This window comes from Anguilla rostrata, chromosome 9 (assembly GCF_018555375.3).
Source record: "Anguilla rostrata isolate EN2019 chromosome 9, ASM1855537v3, whole genome shotgun sequence".
Lineage (NCBI taxonomy): Eukaryota > Metazoa > Chordata > Actinopteri > Anguilliformes > Anguillidae > Anguilla > Anguilla rostrata.
Window position 1 is genome coordinate 5,515,791 of NC_057941.1, and position 27,448 is coordinate 5,543,238.

The 27,448-nt window shown below is 40.9% G+C and overlaps 1 protein-coding gene across 3 annotated transcripts in view; it reads left to right on the forward strand.

Annotated features, from left to right (window-relative positions):
• doc2b (double C2-like domains, beta) overlaps nt 1–27,448 on the forward strand; it is a 191,428-nt gene that overhangs the window by 734 nt on the left and 163,246 nt on the right. Inside the window, exons 2-6 of one of the 3 annotated variants that reach the window (XM_064349921.1) lie at nt 1,400–1,450; nt 4,573–4,674; nt 5,144–5,287; nt 7,267–7,396; nt 12,180–12,266. In XM_064349921.1, coding sequence (XP_064205991.1) covers nt 4,598–4,674; nt 5,144–5,287; nt 7,267–7,396; nt 12,180–12,266 — 438 coding nt within the window. In that variant the 5' untranslated portion in view covers nt 1,400–1,450; nt 4,573–4,597. Of the gene's footprint in view, nt 1–493; nt 1,451–4,572; nt 4,675–5,143; nt 5,288–7,266; nt 7,397–12,179; nt 12,267–27,448 lie in introns of those variants that run through there. The other 2 variants (XM_064349922.1, XM_064349925.1) reach the window with 2 other exon arrangements.

A 27,448-nucleotide genomic window follows, 5' to 3' on the forward strand; every position in this document is an offset into this window, starting at 1 on the left:
GTCTGCCTGGGATTAGTACTTTGTGTTACTGTAATAAGCAATTAACTGCTGTTCTTGCACTGCAATCTTCAGGCATAAGACTGAAATATGTGCCAAATGCCCGTATTCACAAAAAGGTAAAGCGAGTTGATCTTTTAGATTTGAGAAAGGACAGTAGCATACTTGCTGTAGCCCATCGTATTTTTGAGACATGTCTCTTGTGCTGTGAGCTGTGAAGAATGGACTCAGCCTACTTTAGGGTCACTCTGACAGAGAGGACTTTTCACAAGAAGATGACGTGCATGGCCAGAGTTAGATAAGGAAGCCGGGGCTGGCAGCAGCATCACTACCCAAATTAAGATTGGCAGGCTTAATGTAACATTTGTAACAATTCAGCATACCTACAAATAATAAAGTTTGATATTTCATCAAGAACAACACCAAGATGTTGCTCTCAATGCCTGGTGAATGCTTTGGTAATTCTAAAAGAATGAAAAAGGCACAACTACATTTTCATGAAGTAATATTTACTGACAATATAGCCACTGTCTTAAAAGGAGCAGACTTCATCCTCAGAATTTATGTTCTAATTATATTATATCCATATGCTTATTTGGAGAAACTCAATTTTTGGTACCTTGAGTGTACCTAGATATAAACCATTCATGTAAAGTTAAAAAGTACATTTTTATTTTTGTTAAAGTTTAGGGGGGATTTTGTGTGAGATAGGTAGGATGTATGAATTCTCAGCCCATTTGACCCATGCATTTTTAATAAAACATGTCCCTCTATAAGTCTAACATGTAAACTGCAATTCATACTTTACCACCATTGTGAACTTTACTACAGTTAGCTATGCAAGAGATATGACAATCAATATTTATTTTAACCTGCAATCCATGTAAGTTAATTAACAAATGATCTTGAAATGTTTGTGTCAGTAGTTGCTGTACAAACACCTTTTTCAGTATTGGCCCAAATATTAGTGACCTACTGTAAATTTGGACACTCTTGTATTGTTTTTAGAACCATCTATTAATATGCAAGTGCCCCCAGAAACTGTTTTTTGCCACCACAAAAAACACCGTTTAATTTGTTTACACACACAACTTTGCCTCCACATTGCACCTACATACCATAATGGATGGTTTGAAAGATTCAGTCAATAGTAATTATATAAATATGTGGGCTTCTTTAATGGAGCAAAAGATCCTGCTTTGTCTTTGGAACCTTCATCCAGTCATTCACAGCTGCCTTTTGAGGAACAGGATGTTTCATGGGAAATTGTTTTCTTGTCATGTGACCAGCCTGTCAGGCTGGCCTGTTAGCCTGTGCACTAAAAACAGAAAGCACGGGCCAAGCAAGTCCCTATTGTTCATTTTTTCCCCTTTTTCTTTTTCTCTACTGTTTCCTGGCTCAGCCCAAAGAAACGCAGCTCTGATATTCCTCCTGGCAGTTGGAGGATCAACAGGTAGATACTCTCTCTTCTATTTTATCCTGTTTACCTTGTACACGGTGGATTTTCTGTCTTTTAAGATTTTGCACAATCTGTCCTGAACTGAAGCCAGGAAGTGGTACATGGTTGGAGGCTGATTTGCCAGATCGGGATCTCTGTTGCCGCACGCAATGGAAGTACTTGTCTTTGTCAGGAGAGTTTTTCGATTTAATCTAATATTTTGGAGCACATTTGGAAGAACCATGTTCACAAAATGATTTTGGAAAATGGAAAATGCTGCATTCATGTAGTAGTCTAATTGCCCAGGACATTTGTTTTGTTCATGTCCTAATTTAAAAATAACCCTCCTGTGCAAAGCAATCTCTCCTCTCTTGAGCAAACTGGCCAAATTGGTTCTGAAGAATGTTTGAAAGTTTGAAATTGAATTTGTGAAATGTATTATAGGATTTGATACATAGCCAGCAAAGATGTAAGTCGAGCACAGAGAATGTTTGAAAGTTTGAAATTGAATTTGTGAAATGTATTATAGGATTTGATACATAGCCAGCAAAGATGTAAGTCGAGCACAGAGAATACATGTAATGTGCTTTTGCTTTAAATTAAAAGTATTCTGTTTTGTATATTTTTGTGTAACTGATCATCACTATTAATATAGGAAACTGTAATGGGATCATTTTTTTTAAAGGTTTCAGTCTTAGAGTTAAGAGTCAGATACATTTTCGCTGTGTGCATTTGACTTTCCCATCATTATTTATATGTGCAAGAATAACACACTATTATCTATAATAAAAAAAACTGTTATCCATAAAACTATACTAGGTTTTCTGATACATGACTTGAATATTTGTATTTTTAAAAATGCATTATCATAGCTTAAAATTGCTAAAGATTTACAGTCCATAATTCTTATGATGTTCATTCTTCTAATTAAAAAAAATGAGTGGTCATTATTTGTAGTAATAGTAATAATATTTTCTTATGTATATCACTTTGAATAACAATATTTATTACCAACAAAAGGAAGCCTTGCACCTGTGTTGTAGCCCACAGTCTAATTAACCTTCTGTGTTTGACTAAGAGTTTGTTAATGGAGCCAGCTGTGCCTGTACCCACAGCAATAGAGTTGAGTAAAGGACATCAGGCTGGTTGGAAATGTAAACAACGTTAATTACATGGCTGTAAATGAACAGATTGCTAGTGTTACCTGTGGCAATGTATGCATGAGTCATTACATGCATTTGGGTTTATTGTACTGATGGAATCACAGAGTGTGTGGAGCTGCAGTGAGCTGTCAGTCTGGTTTGAACAGATAAAGAGATTTTACTCAAATCAGTAAATCAGAGTTTTTTTGTTTGTTCCTTGAAGCTTTGTTCTTCAATCAATCGTGAATAGACCCAATTTTTTAAATGAAAGACTTGGGAAAAAAGAAAAAAGAAAAAAAGAAAACCAAAAAAAAAAAAAAAAAAAAAACTAGAAACTGGATTGTATACAGTGAAGTCACCAGGGAGCCAACCTGACATTTCAATTCCATTGTGACTCACCAAGGAGCACAACCCATAAGGACGAACTCAGATGTGTGTGCAGTGTGCTTTAACAGTGTGCAGTGTGTTTTAAGAGTGTGCAGTTTGCTTCATCCTTGTTTGAATCTTCTTGCGGACGAAACACAGCCCAAAGCTTGCATAAATGCATTGTTAATCCATGTTAAATACCATGCACATTGTGGTACAGTTGAGGCCAAAACTATACAAACACCTCGGCTAAAGATATTCAAACTCAGTTTTTCACAACTCCGCACATTTCATGTTACCCTACATTTCTTTTGGCAAGTCAATTATGGGATCTATCTTTAAAACAATCGATTAGAGACATTTAATTCACTATATCAGAATTCCAGTGGGTCAAAAGTTTACATACACCAAGCTGACTGTCTCTTTAACCTCTTAGCACAAAGCCCCTAGTGGTCGGCACGCTGGCGTGCTGAGATTACTGAACTCAAACATTCAGTGCTACGGCAACCAAAGTATGAGTTAAAAACATAAATGCTTTGTTTTAGTTTCATTAGTAGACGATACACGACAACTACGCCGAAAACGGAGTTTCGCAGCCCCACCATTGTCGCTTTGGTCGTTCATTTAACAAGCACCTTCAGTCTCATCTGCAACTACACCCCCACCTATGACATAATGGACAATATTGTCCATCTGGGCATTCGTAAAAATATTCTTTTACCGCTCAAAAATCATATTCCGTCATAGCAACAAGATAAACCCGACAATAGCCCTAAGATATGCCAATACAGCAGTGAAAACACTGCTCACTGAATAACGAAATAAACGAGACAAAGTTTTCAAAAATGATACCATGCCATTCTAGGGACTAAATATTGAATAAATATACAACCTTACCATTGGTTTTAGAGAAGTCCCTTTTGAGACTGAGTGGTCATATGCGGCTTTGCGCCAAGAGATTAATTGTATAATACTGTTGTCATGGATTCAGTATTCGCTGACATCAATGTGGTGTGTAGGAATTTAATGTGATAGGCTACGTAAATATGGTAGCCACTGCTGAGGGTAAAAACATCCTGTATCTAATTGAAAACAAATGCTCATTCTATTGTAGCAGTGCATATCCGTTATTCATAACTGAATGTCCTTTGGAACTCATATGGTGAAAGTGCATAAACAACAAATATTGCCAGATTTACTTAGTTGAGGTTCTGGGCACATTATCGCATTGTGTGGCCTTTAGTGCAGTCTGTGATATTTTATTAATTTTCCTCCTGAATGACAAATTGACACCAACTGTGAAAAGGAATCAACAATAACAATAAATGTGCTCTTGGCATTTTTGTGAATAAAAACAAAATGCTTACTGAACTATGAACGGTTAAGTTGATGCAGTCAATCAATCAATTTTTATTTGTATAGCGCTTTTAACAAAGGAGCTTTGTCACAAAGCAGCTTTACAGAGAACCGGCCCCCAAAGAGTAAGCCTAGGGCAACAGTGGCAAGGAAAAACTCCCTGACTGATAGCAGGAAGAAACCTTGAGCAGAACCGGACTCAGAGGGGGAACCCATCTGCTGTGGGTAGTCAGAATAGATGAGTGAATGTGCTGATGTTAACATGCTTTCCAGAATCCCTGGTGCCATACTTGAAGGGATGACCGAAGCCATGTTTGGAAGTGGAACTGACCAGTGGGTCTGCCCTAATGACCGGCAACTAGCACTCAGAGCAAAGTAAGTAGTGGCCCCAGTTATTGTGTGTAGATTGATGAGAATAAAAATGAGGAACGTAACAAAATGTGGAAAAAAGTGAAGGGGTCTGAATACTTTCCGATGGCACTGCTGCATTTTGTACACCAGTACAAAAGGAAGTGCATTTTCACTCAAGTCTTTAGATACTGATTGCATTGGTGATTCTATGTGCAAAGCAACATTCTTATTTCACAATGATCAGCAGGGTAGAAGGTGATAAAGATCAATCCTCTTTGCTATCTGTCTTATGCAGAGCATGGAGTGATGGTTGGCCATGTGCTTTGTTTTCTAGTGGACAGCTCATGGATGTTTAGCCTGTGCGTTATTAGGCTACATTTCAAAAGAAAAGTGTAATGGCATCAGGGTACAATATCACCAGTTGAGCTTTGTTGGTCCAGCGGTACAGTACGTGCATGTGCCAGAGAATAACGCGCAACGTGTTCATTTGTAGGCTGCAAACGGGCTGGTCTGTGCACACCTTTCGCACGGACAGGCAGAGGAGGAGCCAGGCATTGGACGAGGAGGAGCTGGACATCATCCTGGGAGTGATCCGCAGGGCGGAGCAGCTGGACCAGATTGAACAATGTAGAATAGGGTATGACTGCCAGGACTGGCGCACACACTGGGGGGGCGAGGCCCACATTTGGCATGGCATCAACTGGCAATCACCCACTCTGGCTCCCCTGTGCCTGTTGGTTGCTTGCCCTGATTGTTTATTAGATAATCAAGCTTAAAAGGCTATTTAAATAGTCAAGTTTCAATCAACTGAGTTGAGTTGGTCCATAGCCTAGTGGGCACAGGAAACAAGGTTTCTGCAATAGCCCCCTACTATGATGCAATGTACTGTGTTTAAACATAGCTTTCCTAAATAGCTGCATGTGGTGATATTGTTTCCAGGATATTATGGAAAGGACATAGCCTATGAGGGCTCTACCTGGCAGTGTGAGGAAAGGATAAAGTACCTTTAAATAAGTAGGCAGAAAAAATAGAGCTACTGCAATTAATGTAACATATATATTTTTTTAAACAAAGAAAATTTCCATACAAAAACCATAAACCTGAATTGAAAAAGTACTTGATGTGCTGCCCATTAAAATGATATTGCCATGTTTCAGCGTTGGTGTGTTTTTTCATCAAACCAGTTTAGCAACCAAACTCTTGAATTTACAGGTTTGCATCTTAAGCAATCTGCATGTAGAGTACATGTAGTTGAAGTACAGCAGAGCTGTAGCTGTTGTCAAAGATCTGTGCTGATAGCCCTTGATGGAAAGCAGGCTGATGTTAGCGTTAGGGCTGATCTTTTTCATTTCCTGTTTTTTAAGGCTTTTGGCAAATCCAAACATTTCACTTAAAACATAGTTTCTTGTGATTCATTTCCTTAGTTTTTTGCAGCAGGAGGTTTAATTAGTTCTTGGCATTATCATGCATGTAATGGTCACAAATTATTATTACCATATAAAATTAAAATTAAAATAAATCATCCTGAAACAACTATTCGATAGTATGGTAGTGTATGAAATATTTAAATCATTTTCTATAACACTGAACTACAAGTATAGCACAATAGGTGCATGAAATCTCTCCCCCAAACATAGCCTACTGTCCCAAACATACTGTGCCTATAAGCCCACATTCAATACCATGACAATAGCCTACTATGACCATTTAACACCAACCGACCCACAACGTCACCATGTTACCACTTCTGCAAGTAATCAACCACACTTAAGAAACATTGAATTTCTCATGAACGTAATGGAATTTCCCATTAATAAGAAAAACTGAATTTACATTTCTTATGTTAGTACTTCACAAACATATAACTCCTACAACAAATAAAACATAATGGAAAACTCAGTAACTAAACCATTATAACTGCTTTCCAGAAGAAGTCAACAGTCCAACTTGGTAAATACAGGGATAACCTACAGTACTAGGAACAGAAGGAGTGGTATTCCTGGATGTAGCTTCTCATGATGAGCATGCAGTTAGTCTGGCTAACAGCATCAAGTAGTCTATGTTAAGACATCAAAAATGTGCTTCTGCAACATAAATGTAATGTTATATACATTTACATAAAGCTAGCTGGCTAACTAGTAATATGATCGGAAATGTTAGTATTAGCTAGTCATATCAAAGTAGTTAGACAGTTAGGCCTAGCTAACTAGTCTAGGCCTAGTTAACTTTAGATTTACATGAGTTGTCACAAAGATCCTAGCTGCTAGAAATGTAACATTCGTCACCCCAGCTGTCATGAGCTATCTAGCTAACAGATAGCAAAGACAATATGGTACATAACATTATTAGGACAATAAAACTATGGCTGACCATATGATGATTTATACTTCGCTCTACTGGATCCAGACGTGAATTGAGCCATGTGGTTGCATGCGTGCATGTGTGTGCTTGCATGTGCACGTGTGTACTCTGCTAGTGCTGCATGGGCATGCGTATCTCACTTGAGAATTGTGTCTTTGAGATGCATGCTTTGCAGAGAGGCCTTGGGCACTGGTGTGTGCACTGTGCGTGATTTGGTTTCCCTGTGTTGATTGATGTGGTTTCATCATTTCCCAGGAGGCTAGTGGAGCGTCTGGAGAACATGAGGAAGAGCGCGGTGGGGAACGGCCAGTCTCAATGTTTGCTGTGTGGGGAGCTCCTGGGACTGCTGGGGACCCCCTCTGTTTTTTGTCAGGACTGCCGCAAGGTAGAAAGGCCTCTCACACCTCTGCCGTCCAGCTCCATCTCCCTCCATTTAATACCACACACCCCTGTTACCCTATCTTGGTCCTGGATGCCACAGCTCCAACAGATTTTCCATTGACTAACTGTTTCATGTATTCTCAGTCCATCTCTTTCAATCCATTTCATTGTGTTCATTTTCATCCTTCTCCAGTTCTCTTTAACAAAATTGCCATAATGATCAGCACTATGTATGGAGGGAAAAGGGTGAGGCTTTTAATCCGAAGAACATCATCCCAACTGTGAAGCATGGGGGTGGCTGCATCATATTGTGGGGGTGTTTTGCTGGAAAAGGGACTGGTGCACTTCAGAAAATAGATGGCATCATGAGGAAGGAGGATTATCTAGAATTACTGAAACAACACCTCAGGACATCAACTAGAAAGTCAAAACTTGGCCGCAACTGGGTCTTCCAATGATCCTAAGCATACCTCCAGAGTTGTAACAAAATGGCTTAAAGACGACAAAGTTTATGGCCATCACAAAAGCCCTGACCTGAATCCCATAGAAAAATTTGTGGACTGAACTGAAAAAGCCCACAAACCTGAGTGAGTTACACAAGTTCTGTCAGGAGGAATGGGCAAAAATTCCGGCAAAGTATTGAGAGAAGCTTGTGGAAGGCTACCTCAAGCGTTTGATTCAAGTTAAGCAATTAAAAGGTAATTTTAATTACTACCAAATACTAACAAAGTGTATGTGAACTTTTGACCCACTGAAAATCTGATACAATACATAAAAGCTGAAATAAATCTCTTTGCTATTATTTTGAAATGAGCGCTTATGGAAATAAAGTAGATAGATACCCTAATTGACTTAACAGGAAATGTACGGTAACATGACGTGTGGAGTTGTGAAAAATTGAGTTTGAATGTCTTTAGCCTTGGTGTATGTAAACCTTTGGCCTCAACAGTATGTGTGGATGTTGCTGTTGACCTGACCAAGCGTCCTCCTGCCAAAACCAGATGATTTTAAGATGCCAAATTGTTAAATTGTTCTGTGTGTCATATAGTACCACATTATGAACAGTTGCACACTGAATGTCTTTAAAAATTCATTCATTTATTCATTTATTGGTTATACTGGTTTTATTTCTTTGGCAATTTATTTTCGCGACAGTTAGAAAGACTGCATATAAAAATATTTTAGCTGTGTTCAGTTCTGAATGTGAAATAATTTTAACTGGTTTAGAATAAATGATTAACCCTGCTGTTACCAAACGTTGCCATGAGGTGGCAGCAAAGTACTTTTTCAGCCAACCGCACAGCATAAATGGGTTGCAGTTTCATGAAGGGGTGAAAAAAGCGTTATAAATGCCACTGATGATATTTTTAAGCAAGTGCAGGGATAGCTTTTTAATTATTCTAAAATGTCACTGCTTAAATAGATAAGTGTTCAACTGAAAATTAGTATTTTAATCCTCCAACAGATTTTTAATAGCTTGCAGTAATTTTTTTCTGATGTTGATAATGTTACAAAGGACATCTCACTATAAAGATATTAAATTGTGCAAAAGGAAGGCAGCTTGTTCTTTTGTCTGGTTTTAAGCATCAACGGAGGACCATATACCGACTGCTCTGCTCATGCAGAGCACTGGATGACCAGCAGAGGGCAGTATGCTCCTAATGACCAAACAAGCTTATTGTTTGGCACACTTGCTGTGGTAACTGTTATGCTGTGGATGGTTCAGCATATGAAAGATGTTTCTGACCACTCCTTACAGTTCACATTAACATGAAGTGATTACCTGACCAGTGCAAGAATGGGGGTGAGACCACTGAGCCCCAGATGGTTTGAGGCAAATCACTGGTTCTCGTGGGGAGGTCCAAAGACATATGACCACCTTATTGAGGTTGAGAGACTATGCAGTGCTCTCCAGTGATGAGAGGAACCTCCAACACTTTAAATAATGTGTGATGTTCAGAAGTATCTGGGTATATGGATTTTGGGGTTAGTATGAGGAATTGTGGTGGTAGGGCTGTGACAACTATTTTTTTTTTTTTTTTTTTTTTAGCAATTGTGAAATGTATTCCATATGTAATCGGTGCATTTGAATAGCTTACACAGTACTATTGTACACTTCAGTTGAACTTCATATGTTAGTTATTTCAATTTACTTATACACAATTTATTGTTTCTGACTGGCCACGTATTTAAGCACCAGATGTCCAACATCTTACATGCTTACATGCTTTCTATCATGCATAGCATTCAAATAGTAACAGGCAATACATTGGGAGAGTACAAAACTATTGAGTAAGTAAAATTAAGTACGGAAGTAAGAACTCAGATTTATTAAAAACCATGCTTTAGTTCCTCTGAACTAATATTATGAAAAGCCAATAGGAAGATGCATTATAGCAGATAAATAGAAAATAAAATTAAACCATGATTAGCAAATCTTTGTAACTCATTTGGTCAGCAGTGCTGTGCATCATGTATTAATTAAAGATTTACCTTAATGATTGCATGTTGCACTGCTTTGCTTAAATCCTTGTGCATACCCTACACACGGGTGATTGTTTAAACCTGGAAGGCTTTTTCCCTTTTCCCTTTATAACAGTGGGAGAGATTTATAATCTCTCCAAGGCTTTCCGTCTGAGGGGCAGAGGAAAAGTAATAGGCGATCCATTTAGCAAATTCTCCTCCGTAGCTTCTCATTTAAATGGATTACTGTGGTTAGACGTCTTTGTGATGTGGAAGTGAAGATGGATCGCTGTGGCTGGCTTCCACTTAGTGAGGGACCCTGATGTGAGCTGCCGGGGAAGGAAGGATGGGGGTTCATGCGAGAACAACACTCTAAAAATGCTTGAATAAAAGGAATAATTATAAACACCTTATGCCGGCTTACCCTCCATTTTATAAAGTGTGACTCAGTGTCTTGTGTATACGTATATATTTCACACTATCAAATGGAGGGTATGGAGGATATATATATATATATATATATATATATATATATACACACACACACACACACACACACACACACATACACTACATGGCCAAAAGTATGTGGACATGTGACATCCAACATCTCATTAAATAGTATGGGCATTAATATGGAGTGGTCTACCTAATTGCTGGTAAAACAACCTCCACTCCTTTGGGAATTCCTTATACTAGATGCTGGAGCATTGCTGCTGGAAGAGCATTAGGTCGGGCACTGATTAGGCAATTAGCCCTGGCTCAGCCTTGGCTTGATCCCAAAGGTGTTGAATGGGGTTGAGGTCAGGGCTCTGTGCAGGCCAGTCAAGTTCTTCCACAATGTTCTCGACAAAACCATTTCTATATGGACCTCGCTGTGTGCCCGGGAGCATTGGTATGCTGAAACAGGAAAGGGCCTTCCCTAAACTATTGAGGAAGCACAGAATCATCTACAATGTCATTGTATGCTGTGGCAATTAAAATGATAGCGTGTGTGTGTGTGCGTGTTTTGCATTTTAAAATGGACCGTGAAAGATGGATTTACAGAAGCTAATTTAATGTATCATGATGGATGTAGATTGTCTTTATTAATGATAGCTCACTGCTCTGTGTATTATATGCTACCTGAAGCAGGAAGTCTATTTGTAGCAGGTTTGTTTTGCAGTTTGAAATAATTGCGCGAAAGTTAATTGCTTGATCATGTAAAACTTGTGAAAGCATGTAAAAGCATACTTGTGGAGTTGATGAGTTGTTGCCTCCTTAGCATGCAGTTGAACTAGGTCTTGAAGGTTTCTGTGGGATTGAATTTTATTTTGCTTTCACAGTAGGTTTGTAGGCTCTTATTGGGAGTTAATTTATAGGGACCGTAATGCCAGCTCTAATAACAGTTACCTTAAACCACAATGTCACACTGCTAACACCTAACAGAGGTGAAGGGTCATGTGTGTTTGGAATTGTTTGCTCTTTTGGTTTAAGTAATAATGAATAAGTGTTGACAAATAGGAATCCTAATTTATAAACCATTGTTAAAACATATTTACAATTTAAGAAGTAGTCATAAGGCAGATGGGGGCAGTAGTGTAGTATAGTGGGAGTGGTTTTGTCACCTAAAGGTTGCAGGTTTGATTCCTGGGTGGGACACTGCTGTTGTACCCTTGAGCAAGGTACTTATAATGTAAATACAATTAAATGCTATGTAAAAAGTTGTGTAAGTCGCTCTGGATAAGTGTGTCTGATAAATGCCTCTGATGTAATGTAAAGACGGTTTTAGCCAAAGGAATTTGTAGAAGTGCATTTCACAAGGTAAACAGTTTAAGTGCAAGGTATGCTATACTTGCATGTTTGCTATCATCTTTTCACTTAGATAGCATAACATCCAATAGTAGCTAGCAGTACATTAGGAGAATAAAAAAATACACAACAGGAAAAACTGAAAATGAAGTATACACCAAATTTGATTTAGAAATGGAGTTCTATTTGGGGGAAAATTCAGAAATTCAGGACTGCTATCGGTAATCTCTGGAATATTTTACAAAATTATTTTTGGATTACAGATTCTTTTTAAAAATATTTTATTAATATTTGCATCTTTATTATCTTCAATAATTACCTATTTCAATTCAGTGTAGACCCTTTGGAACAACTCTTCTCAGAGGTTTGTCCCATCAATCAATTTTCTAGATCAAATACAATGTTTCTCTATTTTGATTAAAGGCTTATCCCTCACTGATATGGACTGTTTGTTTTCATAGCCTGTTATAATTTGATGGATGCCCTTAAACTGTAGATTGTACTATAATTTCTCATTTGTCCTTTGTCCTCAGAAAGTGTGCACGAAGTGTGGGATTGAGACTGGATGCAGTCAGAGAAGAACCCTTTGGCTGTGCAAGATCTGCAGTGAGCAGAGAGAGGTGAGCTGCCCTCACTGTGCATGCAAGGTATTAAAAAACATCTGAAGTGCATCTGAGAAACTTAAATGCACCGGGGAAGCACTGGATGGAATATTTTGGAGGACATTTTCTAGGCATTTATAAATCTGTGTCATGAGGCCCATTTCCTTGGTGTGTGTTTTATGAAAGCAATCATTTATTTTCCCTTGGGTTAGTTTTTCCAATTTTGTACCTTTTTTTTGCTAGAAAATGTAAAACAAATTTCAAAAATCATAAATTCATTGTAAATGACTGTGGTAAACATATCGATATAAAATGGTCTTACACAGAGCATCTTTTAATGTTCAGGGTTTGATTTTTTTCCTTTCATGTCCATAATTCTTCAACAGAATGTCAAATTTCCAAATATTGATCTTATGAAAGATAGTATTGAAGTGGAGATGAGTCATTGGCATTGTCCAGTACTGATTTCAATTCCCTAGTGGGACTCTGCAGTTTACCAGAAATAAAAACTAGCCTGGATGTTTATGCAAGATTTTGTTTTAGAAATAACAATCAGGTTGCTAAATTATAATATGTCTTGATCTCAAAATGTTACTGCAACTCTGCCCTCCTTAAGTATGGGAACAGTAGCGTGCAATTTGTTTTTGCTATATACTTAAGGCATTTGGATTTGAGATCAAAAACTTTAATATAAGACAAAACTGCGATCAGCTTTTATCTCATGGTAAATATGCAATATGACCTCAAATTGTAGCTTATACAGCTAAACTACTATGTAATGGTGTCCCAGACTAACTCTTTCCACTTAGATGCAAGACTGATGATACCTTAACCATGATCACTTGACATGGGAAAAAAAAAAAAATCACATTTTTGCACCTGGTTCACTGACCACTTTCTGTGTGTGCTCTCCTCCATTACGAAACCACTTACAGTGAAAGGAACTATTCTTCATCTTCATCCACAATCTGTGATCACATGCTTAATGTTAGCAATGGTTGCCTAGGTGGCTCATCTTATCCAGTGGCTCAGGTTTCCCCTTTCTTCCCTACTGCATGTTTCTTTGATGTGGCAAATCGGTTTTCAGTGAAAGATGAGGACACCATCATGCAGGCAGCAATGCAACAAAATACAGCAATAAAACAATACAAATCATATTAGCTTCAAATACAGTGCCCTCCAAAATAATGGGAATCGTAGAGTGAATTGTGTTATTTTTGCGGTATACATTTGAGATACAACATGAAAATGAGTCATAAGTACAAACAGCTTTCATTTCATGGTATTTACATGCGTATATGTTTTACCATTTTATAGAAAAAGCTGTCTTTGTGTTGAGTCCCCCCCCCCCCCATTTTCAGATGCTCAAACGTAAGGCATAAATAAGTCAAAAGTCAGATGTTAAATGTTGCTCCGGCATTTTCTTTTGCATGGATTGTTCACACATGAAAGCTGATTGTCTACATTTGTCATTCTACTGTACCTTTATTTTTTTCTCAAAGATGCTTATTCAGTGTAATTGTTGCAGCTTGCTCTCCCTAGTTTGGTAACAACCCAGGAGTTGTTGTCCTGGATTTAGCCATGTAACACTGGTCAATTGAAATCTCAGCCTAGCATGGATGAGGGAACCAGAGCACAGTTTATTTGTACCACCAGAGGGAAGTGTACAAACTGAGACTCTTTTGTGTTGATTAGGTGCCCTCATTTTGTGATTGTTTTTTTTGTTTTTAAGCAGAGCATTCATCAAAAAGTAGTCATTCTGCTTGGTGAAGCTGAAAGAATACACTTGCTTGCTTACAATGTACAAAACCAGACAAGTTGGCTTTCCTTGATTGGGTAAAATTGCTCTTCTGTGGCAGATGGGCTTGCATGGCAGGGGAGAGCCCCCCCCCCCCGTGATTCATAGCTCCACAACAGGCGCTACTACTTTATAAGGACATTTCAATGCATGTGCACACACCGTGCTGGCCATCTTTTACTAAAGAGTAGATCTCAAGTGCCAGGTTATTCTTTATATTGCACAAATCTTTGTCCAATTAATCTGAGCACAACTGTGGTCAGTGGGCATATTTGATTTTCCCTGGACCTTCTTTGAACGGTTGGTGGAAAAAAAGTGTTGCTTTTAGAGAAAAACCTGACATTTACAGGCATTTGGAAAGGATCCCATACCAATTTGCAGTAGCTGCCAACAGTTCTGGCTTTTCCACCCGTTGAAACATTTTATCTTCATACTTTAGTGCTTGGCTGTAGCCTTTTTTTTATTATTACATGAGTGTTTGGCACTAAATAATTATTTTCTAAGAAAAATCAATTACCTAGCAGAGCAACTGCCATTTAAATACAAACCTCGGCACTGAATGTGTTTCTAAAGCAGATAGATTTCAATCAAGTAACATTCAAAATAATTTACTTTTTAAAAAAATAATTCAGCTGATACTGCAGGATGATTGTTGGGGGGGGAAACAAAAAAACATGCTGTCACAGATGCCATTTTGTTTCAAATACGTATTCCTGTTTTAGTTTGCTTTTAGATTTTGATTGTTTACTGTTCATCAGTGTGCAAATATACCCAATATACACAGACACTGCAAAGAATTTGCATTAATGAGTACAGCGAAAACGGCTTTGCCTCCAAGGCACAGGGCATGTTCAACGAAGGACTTGATCCCATTTTCTATCGGTAATATATATCTATTTTTATTTATTTATTGATTTTTATTTTTATTTATTTATTTAAAAAAATATATATATTTATTGCTCTTATAAATAAGGAATAGGCATACTGAATGATAATTAAAATATTTTGAGAATATTAAGAATTGAGAACATTTTGACATGTTGATGAGGGTGGGGTATTTGACCTAATCTTCAATCAATAGTAGAAGTAATAGTAAACAAGGTAGCTAATGCATGTATTTTCTACAATCTCTCAGACCTGCTGCTGCCAGAGGTTGCTAAGCAAGAGGCAGGTGGGGGGGGGGGAAAAGAAGGAGAGGAACAGGGAAGGGTAGGGTGACAGGCAAGGGGAAAGCAAGCCACTACTTCCTCCATGAGCATATAGTACAAAGTATATGGAATTGTGTACCTCTAATAACCCATAATATCATTTGGTTACTAAGCATCCTTTTGGAGTCTCCAAATTCCTTTTTTGGAAACATGCCTGGACATAGCTCAGAAAACAAAACACCACAAAACAAAACATATTTGTCCAGTGTTGTGGCTGTGTCTGTAGTGTTTCTAAGCAGGCACAGCCTCAATCATCTGTATCTGCTCAAAAGAAATAGTTGGTTTAGAATAAATCTTCCACTTCCACTGTGTTTGTTACATTTGTTCAGAAAGAGTCATTCTGACTTTCTAAACAAATCTTTCAAGAGAGACCAAAGTCATGCGAGTCAAAAGGGTTCTAGAATAGTAACCATTTTATTTTGGGTATATCATTTGGCTATATATAAAAGGGGGCAACATATAAGGGGTTAAGCACTGGGTATTAATATATTATGTCTGTTTCTGTGATAATTGTTCAGTGTGCAGTTATGACAGTGATAAGGGACTGCTAACAGTCACTGGCAAAACAAATGTATAATGTAATACAGCTGTTCAAACCTGTAGTGTTCTGCATTGAACCAAAGTAAAGCAGCAGAGAGAGGCCCTTGGAATGATAAAGCAACAATTACTAAGCTGTAAGTGCCAGGACAAAATGCTTTCAGGACAGTGCCCTGAGCTGTGACAAGTGCATGATATTTTAATTAGTTTGTGCAAAAACTACTAAGACTAAACACTGGAGGCATGGTACTGGAAAGAAATTACAGCTCGGTAGAAACAGTTGATTGCTTGTGTCGTGGCGTTTTGGTATGGTGCTTTGGCTTTAACCCTTTAGAACCCTTGGTGGTGGAGAACAGCCACAACACAGAATCCCACAGTAGCTGTGAATATGTCTGTGATTTGCACCAACGAAATGCACATACAGATGTGTGACAGGGCTTGGTTTGTGAGAGAATTTAGGTGATCTGGGGCCACGCCTTCTCATTAAGTGGACACATGCACCTGGGAAGAACAATCTAATCCACCCAGGGGCATACGTTTCATTTGAACATTGGGGGGGGGACAACAAACAGTACATTTTCTTTGTGATAATGGAGGTGGGCACTAATATGCCATCCAATCAATCCTTTGTGCTTGCACTCAGGGACAGCACTAGACATTTTGAACAGGGTAGGTATGAGGTAGCTTGGTTGTTCTGAGAGGGTGCTAGCTACCAAATATAGCAAATAATTATGACAGTAAAACTCAGTACCCTTCCTTAGCCACGCAGCCTGACTGACACACACAGGTGGTTTTCAGAGTTGGGACTTGGGCCCCATTACTCGTAACTGCATTGAATAAAATCAGGAAGTGTTTTTTGTTTTCATTCCATGTTCCAGATTTTGGGGCTTTCTGGATTTTACTCAGTTTTTCCACATGGCACAGTTAGCCAGCTACAAGGAATAGGGCCCTGCGTTTGCGATGATATTTTTGGAGGAGAGGGCAGGTAGAATTACAATATTGTATCTAATTCAGTTTCTCTCTAATGTCATAATCTAAACAATAGGTATGACAAACATAATAGCTGTCAAATGAAAGAAACTGAAAAGACAATGATGCAAGGAAAAACAATTTAAACATAAAAAAATACAGAGACTGATATAAACTTTATTTCTGCTTAGCTGGCATTGAAATCTATTTCCAGGAAATGACACACTAGCAGGTTAAAAGAACTGTGGTCCAAGGGCCATGGGAATTGGAAACCACCTGCATGAAGCAGCTGCAGAGAGAGAGAGAGAGAGAGAGAGAGACCGAGCGAGAGAGAGGATGGAGGAAGCCCAGCTGGATGCCAGCCCTCCTCTTGCATCTCTCATCTCGCCCCATGGGGTTAGACACCATAACGGCTGGGCCCCGTTATAGGTTATCGTGCTAATTTCCTGGAGCTCTCGCTATCTGGCGCTCGCTTGTTCGCTTCTTGCCGTCAGCCCCGTCTCCTGTGATGCCTTCATTAAACAGACAGGAAGGAAGATCCATCAAACGGGACCTGCAATTACTGACTGTATTGATGTTATCGGTACATCCTGAGCTATTAAATTCTGGGGGCTGCCGCGGTCTAATGCCTGCTCATGCCCTCGGTGCAGAAGCCTCAATCACTGTCAGGGCGAACGTTAATGCAACCTGTTATCCCAAACGGGATGAGAGGCTGCGCGCCGAACGGCGGTTCAGGTTACGTGCTGACACGTTTGAGATTGGGGGGAAAATCTGCAGCCCTAAGCTTTGCTTAACAGTGATCACTTCCCCTGTCTGCAACTCGGCCAGAGGCAAGGTGTGTGCGTTTCTCTCCTTGGAATTCTCAAAGCGCTCTGAAACCTGGAGACCTAAAATGCTGAAACTTTTTTTTTTTTGTGGAAAGGAGGTGTCAAATGTCACCACTTATCAGGAAGTTCCTGCCGTGCGCAATCGCCTCTTCAGCAACATGTGGGTGTGTTTAAACACATTTTTAGAACACTTGTAAACTGGGAGTACTTGGCACTGTAAAGCGGCGCTATAGACATCACACACACCCAGGAGGAGGTGTCGCTGAACAGACGGCTCTTTTATTGCCTTATGTAGCCGTTGATGCTTCTGCCCACTTATATCCAGCCTCATCCGTACCTAGCCACGGTCTATTGCTTACAGATGGAAACGTTTAACCTGCTGAGAAATCCTGTTATGGTCTAATTATAAAGTATGCGTATGCACAGTAAATAAGGTAACAAATGCTGAAGCTATGGCTAAGCATCTCTCTGTAAGGGTTGGGGGACGGAGACCAAGCGCAACCGAACAGAGATCTTAGAGTCTCACTAAAAGCTGAGCACGCCACAAAAATCTCTTACGAGATCGAGGAAGGGTAAAGAAACAAACAGAAATGACTTCCACGGGAATATCCCAACTAAATAAGGGAACCTCAAAAGGAGGACTCCGAACCAAGGGGGAGGAGTAAATAGGTTCTCCAAAACTCAGAACGAAAATAAAATAAATAGCCCAACGGAGCGAGCTGATGCAGACCCAACCTCTGGGCACTGCACTCAAAAACCTCTGCAGCTCAGAGAGAGAGGACTAACTGCACAACTCGCAGAACTGATCTCCTCCCAACTCTCTACCCCGTGACAATCCTGACTAAAGGAGTCACGGACGTGCTAAACCAGATACCTCCCTTATATAATTTTCACGCAAGAGATTATTAACACCTATGGGCATAATTCTTGGACGTGAACTTTATATAAGGTACGAAGCGCTGAAAAGCACTGTTTGGTTACCAGTACCGGCTCTTGTGTGTAGATGACACTAAAGCACCGTCTTTCTGTGAACCCACACCTTAAGTAACGTTAGACAGGTGCTGCAGCTAACGCAATCAACAGGCCTGCCGAGCTCTGAACCAATCAGCACGGAAGGGGTCTGCAGGCAGAGTGAATTCTGCATGCCTACAGACCATTAACCCAAACGAGGTGACAAACTCTAATTAGAGAAGCAAGGGTGGAAAGGAATAGAGCAGAATGCTCAAGCCACGCAAAACCATGACACTCTCAGTGACTGCCTGCGCAATGTTTTGTTTTGAATTGTAAATATCACCTAATCATGCTAAATGCTTTAAAACCTACTGTGAGCATGTGAATATTCAAGCAGATCTCCAGGTCTGTTGAACATAATTCATTAGATATTGCTTGAAAGAGTTGAAAAGTCGTGATCTGGAGAGTTAATGGAAACGTAGTTCGGGTTTTTGAAAATTTAGGGAATTTACGACGACTGTGAATTAAGTTTTGGACTACGTGAATTCATGGAACCAGCGAGAGTAACAATCGGTTTATAGCTTATAATCACTGCTGGCTCTGCTTTTTCATTCTTTTATAGTTTGTTGTGATACATGTCTAAGTATTTATAGGGAAGCGGCTTCTACAAAGAAGATATTATAAATTGCTTCCATGATGTTCTGCCCCGTATGCTAGGCATTTATCTGCAGGATTGCATGAATTGTCTCTGTCCTAATGACTGTTGGCTGGGGAATACTTGGTTTTAACACACTGTTTCAATTAGCACTTGCTGTCTGATTGATTATGTGCATAGCACCAATTATGTGTCTATATTTGTGTTCCATGTTTGTGTTCCTGTGATGAATAAAAATGTTCACATTTAGCTGACTTTACAACCCTATTCTCAATCCCCTGGCTGTCATTGGTATTGATGCAGCATTATTTGGATTGATTTAGGACTTTGGCATTTAATAAAAGAGACAAAAAAGTAAACCATATCAATAAGAAAATGATTTGGCTTCACAATATCTTAGCTGAAATAATATAAAGACTTTAGTACAGGCAGCCAGACAATTTTTGGCTGGACCGCAACAGCGGGGCCAGCCCTACAAACGTGAATGTCCGTGAGTGACTGACTGACTGACCGTCTGACTGAGTGACGAAGCTACACCATTGGTCGGCCGAGTTATGAAGTTACACCATTGGTCGGCCGGATCACGTGTGTTAGGTCCAGCCATACTAGGTTTTAACCTGATCTTGCTCAGATTAGGCGATGGTAGTTCAGGCAGACTTATCGCTCTGCAGTGTGCAACAATGCCAATGCAAATCCACTGTTGTAAGGTTAAAATGTCCATGATGAAATCTCTTGAGTAGAAGGTGGAATGACAACTCCTCAGGGGAAAAAAATGGGTGCCCTGTTCTTGTGTGAACATGCAAAGCATTTAATCAGTGATTAATTCCCAGCACTTCATTGAAAGGAGTTTGTTTTTACCTTGTTTTATTTATAGACAGATCTATAAAGGGGGTAAGCAGGAATAATGTATCAATGAACAAGACCAGGTTAAAACCTAGTATATGGCTGGACCTAAAACACGTGATCCGGCCGACCAATGGTGTAACTTCAAAACTCAGTCGACCAATGGCGTAACTTCACCACTCAGTCACTCAGTCACAGACATTCGCGTTTGTAGGGCTGGCCCCGCTGTTGCAGTCCAGCCAAGAAAATATGCAGAGTGCTCAAAATAGATTTGTTCAGATTAATGGGGTGGTGTTTGTGGGAATTGACATTGAGGGCAAATATTTATCAAAGAGAACTACAGTGAACTACTCAGTCACACTCATTTGTTTCCTTATGCAAGATGGCTATGTGGTTGTTTTTGTCAGCGGTGGGACATTGTGTGCTTCAGAGCGGTACAGCCCCAGCCGTGTGCTGGTCTTTACTCACCCTGCATATTAATGGAGTCGTGAAGTTAATGCAATAATTAGCCTCTCGGTTGTTCCAAATGTGATGCGCGTGACCCGTCTTGAGGACTCCAATTAGCATTTGTGGAAAACATGATTGCATGCAAATACCTTTAGCAGGGCTTGCAAGTGTCCTGTGCATGCTACCGTTTGTGCTTCGATTTCTAAAGAGACCTGAACTCCTCCTCACTGAGATGCTTAATGGGCTCAATTAATCAAGTTTGTTTTCTCAAATTAGCTTTTTTGGCTGGACCACAACAGCGGGGCCAGCCCTACGAACGCGAATGTCTGTGACTGACTGAGTGAGTGATGAAGTTACGCCATTGGTCGCCCGAGTTATGACATCACACCATCGGTCGGCCGGTCCAGCCATATACTAGGTTTTGACCTGGTCTTGTTTTTTGTTTTTTTCAGGAATTAGCCTTATATTTTTCCATCAAGGCTTGCTAGGAGAGCTGAACACATTGTTGAAAGGGACGTCAAAAGAGGCAAGACATTGAGATGTTCAGACATGAGCAAAGCGTGCTACATTTCATATTTCGTTCCTCATTGATGCATGAAGCCTGGCTAACTTATGTAAATTACATTACATTACATTACATTCATTTAGCAGACGCTTTTATCCAAAGCGACGTACAAAAGTGCATTTTCATGATCGTAGACAACTGCTGAACACGGGTTCAGTAAGGTACAATTACTTATTTTGTAAAGCTATTTCTAGCCGAGAACAAAGAACACTATCCTGGTCTAACATCTGCAAAGCCAAACTAGGCAGAAGAATAAGCTAGAGTATTAGGACAAATACAATTTACCAAGAAGTGCAGGGATGGGGCAACATGTAACAAGTGACAGGAAAAAGGGTTTTTTTTTTTTTTTTTTTTTTTTTTTTAATATATATTATATACACAGCGTGGTGGTGGTTATTCTAGGTATAGTCTGAAGAGATGAGTCTTCAGCCACGGGAAGATGGATAGTGAGGGGAGGTTCGAGAGGGACGGGGAGTTCGTTCCACCACGGGGGAGCTAGGGTGGAGAAGCTCTGTGATCCCTTTGGGCGGGTGGGAGGGGTTGCAAGACGCCCTGCTGCCGCAGAGCGGAGTGGTCGAGCAGGCACATAGAATTGAGTCATGTCCTGCAAGTAGATAGGGGCTGTCCTGTTGGCGGCAGTGTAGGAAAGGTCAGGGCTTTGAATCGGATCCTGGCAGCGACCGGTAGCCAGTGAAGTGATCGCAGCAGGGAGTGACGTGGGAGAATTTGGGGAGGTTGTAGATGAGTCGGGCAGCGGCATTCTGAATCATCTGTAGTGGCTGTATGGCACAAGCTGGCAGGTTTGCAAGGAGAGAGTTGCAATAATCAAGGCGAGAGGTCACCGTAGCCTGGACGAGCAGCTGGGTGGAGTGCGTCGTCAGGTATGGTCGAATCCTCCTGATGTTGTATAGGAGGAATCTGCAGGACCGTGATGTTGCCTTGATGTGCTCCTTGAGGTCCAGCTGGTCATCCAGGACCACCCCCAGGCTCTTTGCAGAGTGAGAGGCAGTCACTGTGGTGCCATCAACCGTGATTGAGAGTTCACGAAGCAAGGAGGTCTTGTACGGGAAGAAGAGCAGCTCAGTTTTGTTGAGGTTGAGCTTCAGATGGTGGCTGGCCATCCAAGTGGAGATGTCAGCCAGGCAGGAAGAGATCTTATCATTGATCTGTGTGGCTGAGGGGGGAAAGAAAAGTAGAGTTGTGTGTCATCTGCATAACAATGATAGGAAAAACCATGTGAATTAATGACTGAACCAAGAGATCTGGTGTATAAGGAGAACAACAGAGGACCCAGTACAGATCCCTGCGGCACTCCCGTGACAAGTGGATGAGAGGCAGAGGCAGACCCCTTCCAGGTGACCTGGTAGGTCCTATCTGCAAGATAGGAGAGAACCAGGACAGGGCAGCCCCGGGTAATTCCCATCCCAGCCAAGGTGGAGAGGAGTATTTTATGGTTGACCGTGTCAAAGCTGCAGACAGGTCAAGAAGGATCAGGACAGAGGAGAGGCGTGAGGCTCTTGCAGTGGCAAGTGCCTCCGTCACAGCTAGTAGTGCAGTCTCTGTTGAGTGCCCGGATCGGAAGCCAGACTGGTGAGGGTCTAGCAGGTTGTTCTGATGGAGAAAAGAGGTTAATTGTTTAAGAACTGCTCGTTCGAGGGTTTTGGACAGAAAGGGTAGAAGGGATACGGTCGATAATTTGTTACATCGGGGGGGTCTAGTGGGTTTTTTGAGTAGTGGGGTAACACGAGCCGTCTTAAAATCAGAGGGAACATGACCAGAGGAGAGAGAGGAATTAACAATGGAAGACAGATAGGGAAGGAGCTCGCTGGAGATAGATTGGAGAACTTTTGATGGGATGGGGTCAAGTGGGCAGGTGGTTGCGCGATGAGAGGTGATGAGTTGTAATACATCAGAGTCCTCCAGCATTTCAAAGGAGTCAGTGTGGCTGTGGGGTTGTCCTGGGGGGTTGGGGGGCTCACTGGATGGGTGAAGGAGTTCCGATTGTAGCCACCTTTCCTTCAAAGGCGGCCAGAAAGTCATCTGCGGAGGGGGAAGAGGGAGGTGGGGGTGGAGGAGGAATGAGGGGGGAAGAGAAGGTGGAGAATAGTTTACGTGGATTAGAGACACATGCGCTGATCTTGGTTTGGGAAAAAAAGAGGCTTTTGCAGACGTGAGGGCAGATGTAAAAGTCGCCAGCAGGGTATGGTATGCGGTCAGGTCATCAGAGGATCGGGATTTTCTCCACTTTCTCTCTGCAGCCCGCAGTGATGTTCTGCTGGAGCGTAGTGACTCAGTCAGCCATGGGCAGGGGGTGAGGGGCGTGCTGGTTTGGAGACAAGAGGACAAAGTGAGTCGAGGGACTGAGAGAGGCAGGAGTTGAGGGTGGAGGTGGCAAGGTCAACAGGCAGGTTAGAGAAAGACGCAGGAGGGGAAGTGTAGACAGAGCAGTGGAGACGAGGGAGGATTGTGACAGAGTAGGGAGATTTCTCCTGAAAGTTACTGTGGGTGAGCTATTGGATGAATTGAGGGGAGTAAATAGGAGAGGGAGAAAGAAAGAAAGAAGTGGTCTGAGACATGGAGGGAGTCACTGCAAGTTGGGGAATGGAGCAGCCTCTGGTGATACAAGGTCTAGTTGGTTACCAGCCTTGTGTGTGGGGGGAAAGGACAGGTATAGGGCTAAGACTGGAGGATGCAGGCAACCCTGGACAGTTGGGAGGTTTCTGGTGGAGAGGTTGAAGTCTCCCAGTAGAATTAGCAGAGTGCCATCCCTCGGGAGGAGCTCAGGAGAGTGTCCAGCTCTCTAGAAATGAGCCGAGGACCTGGAGGGACAAAAATAAACCGTGAAATGTAGAGGATGAGTTACATGATTAGCTGAAATATCAAAAGACTTAGAGGAGAAAATGGCTGGAGACAGCGGGGGGCACAACAGAACTTCCGAGGACAGACTGACGTATGACTGAGTGACGGCCACCATTCGGCCAGTATGAAGTACACCTGGTCGTCGGTGTGGAGGTCAGCCATACTGGTTTACTGATCTTGTCAGAAGGCAGCTGGTAGTTCAGGCAGATTATCGCTTGCAGTGTGCAGCAATGTATGCATCCACTGTTGTAAGGTAAATGCATGATGAATCTCTTGGAAAGGTGGAATGAATCCTAGTGGAACGGCCTGTCTGTGTCAGCACTTTATAATCCACACTCTTTGGAAGTGATTCCTGAGGTAGGGATCAAAGGGGGTAATGCAGAATTGTTTAATACGACCAGGTGAAAACCAGTTTGGCTGGCGCAAGACACGTGATCCGGGAATGGTGTTTAAAACACATGATAACTAGCTCAGTACGACACGCGAGGGCTGCCTTTGGCAGCCAGCTATGCAGAGTGCTCAAAATAGATGTAATAATGGCTGGGTGACAAAATTACGGGTACGTGCTTGTCATTAGTTTCCTTAGCAGATAGCAGGGGGTCAGCGTGGAATCGCTCCGACGAAACTTGCTGTCAACAATATGGGCTAGTTAAGCACCAATTCCCTCGCACACAGTTTCGCTGAACCCTTTGAGACTAACAAACAGAAACAAGCTGCAATACTTAGCAGCTAATTCTGCAGCTAACGTGCCCTAACTAACTTCTCACTGAGCTAAGCCAGTTAACAAGTTTGTAAAAAGATTTTGGCTGACCACAACACCACACAACAATGTCTGGCTGACTGAGTATGAGAATACCATTGAGTTATGACACACACATCGGTCGCGTAGCGGTGAGTCGGCAGGATACCCTAATTCCACAAGCTCTAGAGAGCAACACTTGTTGAAGCGCAAAGAGGCAAGACATTGAATGTCACAGAGAAGCTGGCTCTAAGTGCTCATCATATTCGTCCTCATGTATGAAGCACCTAACTTTACACAATCGCCCCTCTCAAGCGATTCCTTGCTGTAACTGCTGTTGAATTAGAAAACAGTGAAACCACTCCTTCCATGTGACATTCTTGATAAAACCTTACTGACGACTGTCACCAGCTCCAAAATGAAAATCCATCACATTTTCTCTCTGAAATTATAGAATTGATCACGGTTGCATTGTGCCATGAAATAATTATGGAAAAAAAAAAAACTACATCCTCCAGGTGCAGGTGCATAAGTGTAGATAAACATATATTTCAAAGGGATAAAACTTTCTCTCTCTGCAAAACTTAAGCAGATGTAGATTATCTTTTCATTTATTTATTTATTTTTACAGAATTCCGAGTATGAGACTTACTCATTTGAGTCATGGTTCTTTAGAAAATTGACATGAATATTTCTGTCTCCATTGTGTCTTCATCGCTGAAGTGCCTCCCCTGGGCCAGGAGGTGTTAATGGAGTTTGTGGTGCTAGTGTAGCTAATGTCAGGGCTCCTGGCACACAGATTGTACGGCCTCCAGTGGTCACACGTGCCACCTACTGTACAAAACCAATTTCATGAAACAGTGCCCCTCGCATGCAAATTAGCAGTGTTATCATTTTTGCTAATTAAAAATCAGGAAGGAAGTTGTCCGGTGAGATTTACATTTAAAGGGACAGGTACAAGGAAAGGCAACAGCGCTGGACTGACCTGGGTTAAATCGGTTGTAATTATCACCGTAGCAACACTGATGTAATGCTAACTATTTATTTCTAGCTTCGTACAGAACCTTCTTTAACGGTAACTACGTCTCTTCATCGTGTTTACATCGTCATCGATCTAACTTTCGGGTAGCCTGCATTAGAAAATGTGGCACACATTAAAATCAATTGTGTTCCAGATTCAAAATTAATGATGCATTATGTATTCATTTATCTAAAACAGTGGGCTGTTTAAAAAAAAAAATAGATGCAGGGGTTGTGTTATTCCTGTTCATGGGTAATATATTTGGGTGTATAATATGTTGTCTTGCTTGTGTGAAGTTGTCCCTTTGATATCTTTAGAAATGAATGTCCATTGAAAGGGAATATTGGCTTTACTGTGGCAGTGACTTCTTTAACTGGTGTGAAGAGAGAGAGAGAGGGAGAATGGCGCTGTTCTGATGGCGACAAGCAGCAGCAGTTGTGCGTTGTGTGTTGTTCGCAGATATAATCTGCCAAGATGCAGGACCAATAGATTTAAGTACTCATTTGTTCCTGCTGTTATTGGCCTTTTGAATAATATGATGTTTTTTGTGTGAATTGTTTGTGTGTTGATTGTTGATGATGGCTGTGATTATTTACTGCTGGCTGTGCAACAAATTGCCCCTCGGGGATAATAAAGATTACCATTGACCTTAGAAAGCGGAAGCTTAATTGGGAGGGACACAATTTTTTTTGACTGTCACCGCTCTCATCTTCATTCCACGAGAAGATGCGTGTCCGAAGGAAGAGATTTCAGTCATAGTGGTAGTTCTTATCATTAGCAATCAGATGCTAATGGAACTCAACAGAACAGAACAGAATATTTTCCATCCGTCATTACATGTTTGATTGTGACTGAAACCAAGTTGATTTATGACGTTTTTTTGAATGGTGAATTTTCACTCTTCTACCACATTCCATTTATTCCTGTAGCAGCCTTAGCATATAAATGACATTCAATAATGTGCACTTGTACAGCATCCTGTACAGCCTCTTTCATTGGACCCTACTTACCCAATACGGTGGGAGTTTTCAAACAAATAAAGCTTCAACCTCAATTTCAAACAAGAATTGCATTTTCCATTTTGATTTACTTACACAGTTTTTCTGTGCTTGTTGTTTTCAAGAAACATGGATATGGGTACACTTACAAGATGAACCAGCTCTGGCAGAACTCTATATAATCATTTAAATAACAAGAGAAGGCTTAGAAAAATTTAATGTGAGAGCTGTTTTACACAGCTTTATGTTGGCGACATCAATCCTCTACTGTAGAACTGAACTTACCATCCAATAGTGGTGTGTGTAGTGTGTGTATGCATGTGTGTGTGAGCGTGTATGTGCATGTGCACACACGCCCGTGTGTGCTGGGGGCTTCTGGGGTGCTGTGAGGGGAACAGTGTATTTTCTGATTGTTAAACGAGAGAGACTTCGGCCCTTCGACCTGGCACGGACAATAATGAAGTGCTGTGCTATTGGAAGCGACAGAAAGAAAGATGCGCTTCTGTTTCTCTCCCCCTCTTATTGCCCTTGAAATGACACTTTGATTCCCCTATGGACCCCTCTTTCGTTCCCCACTGATAGCATCACCATTCTCTCTCTGATATTAATACCAGTAGACGCTAGTTCCTCTGCAGTAATGACTGAGGTGATGACTTTTCAATTTGAATTCCCTTTCTTGAAAAATAAGGCTATGCTAGGGGGCTGGCGAAACAAATTGCAGACATCCATTCTGTTAAGATGTGTTTGAGGGGATCTGATGCTTAAACAATGGTCTTTACATAA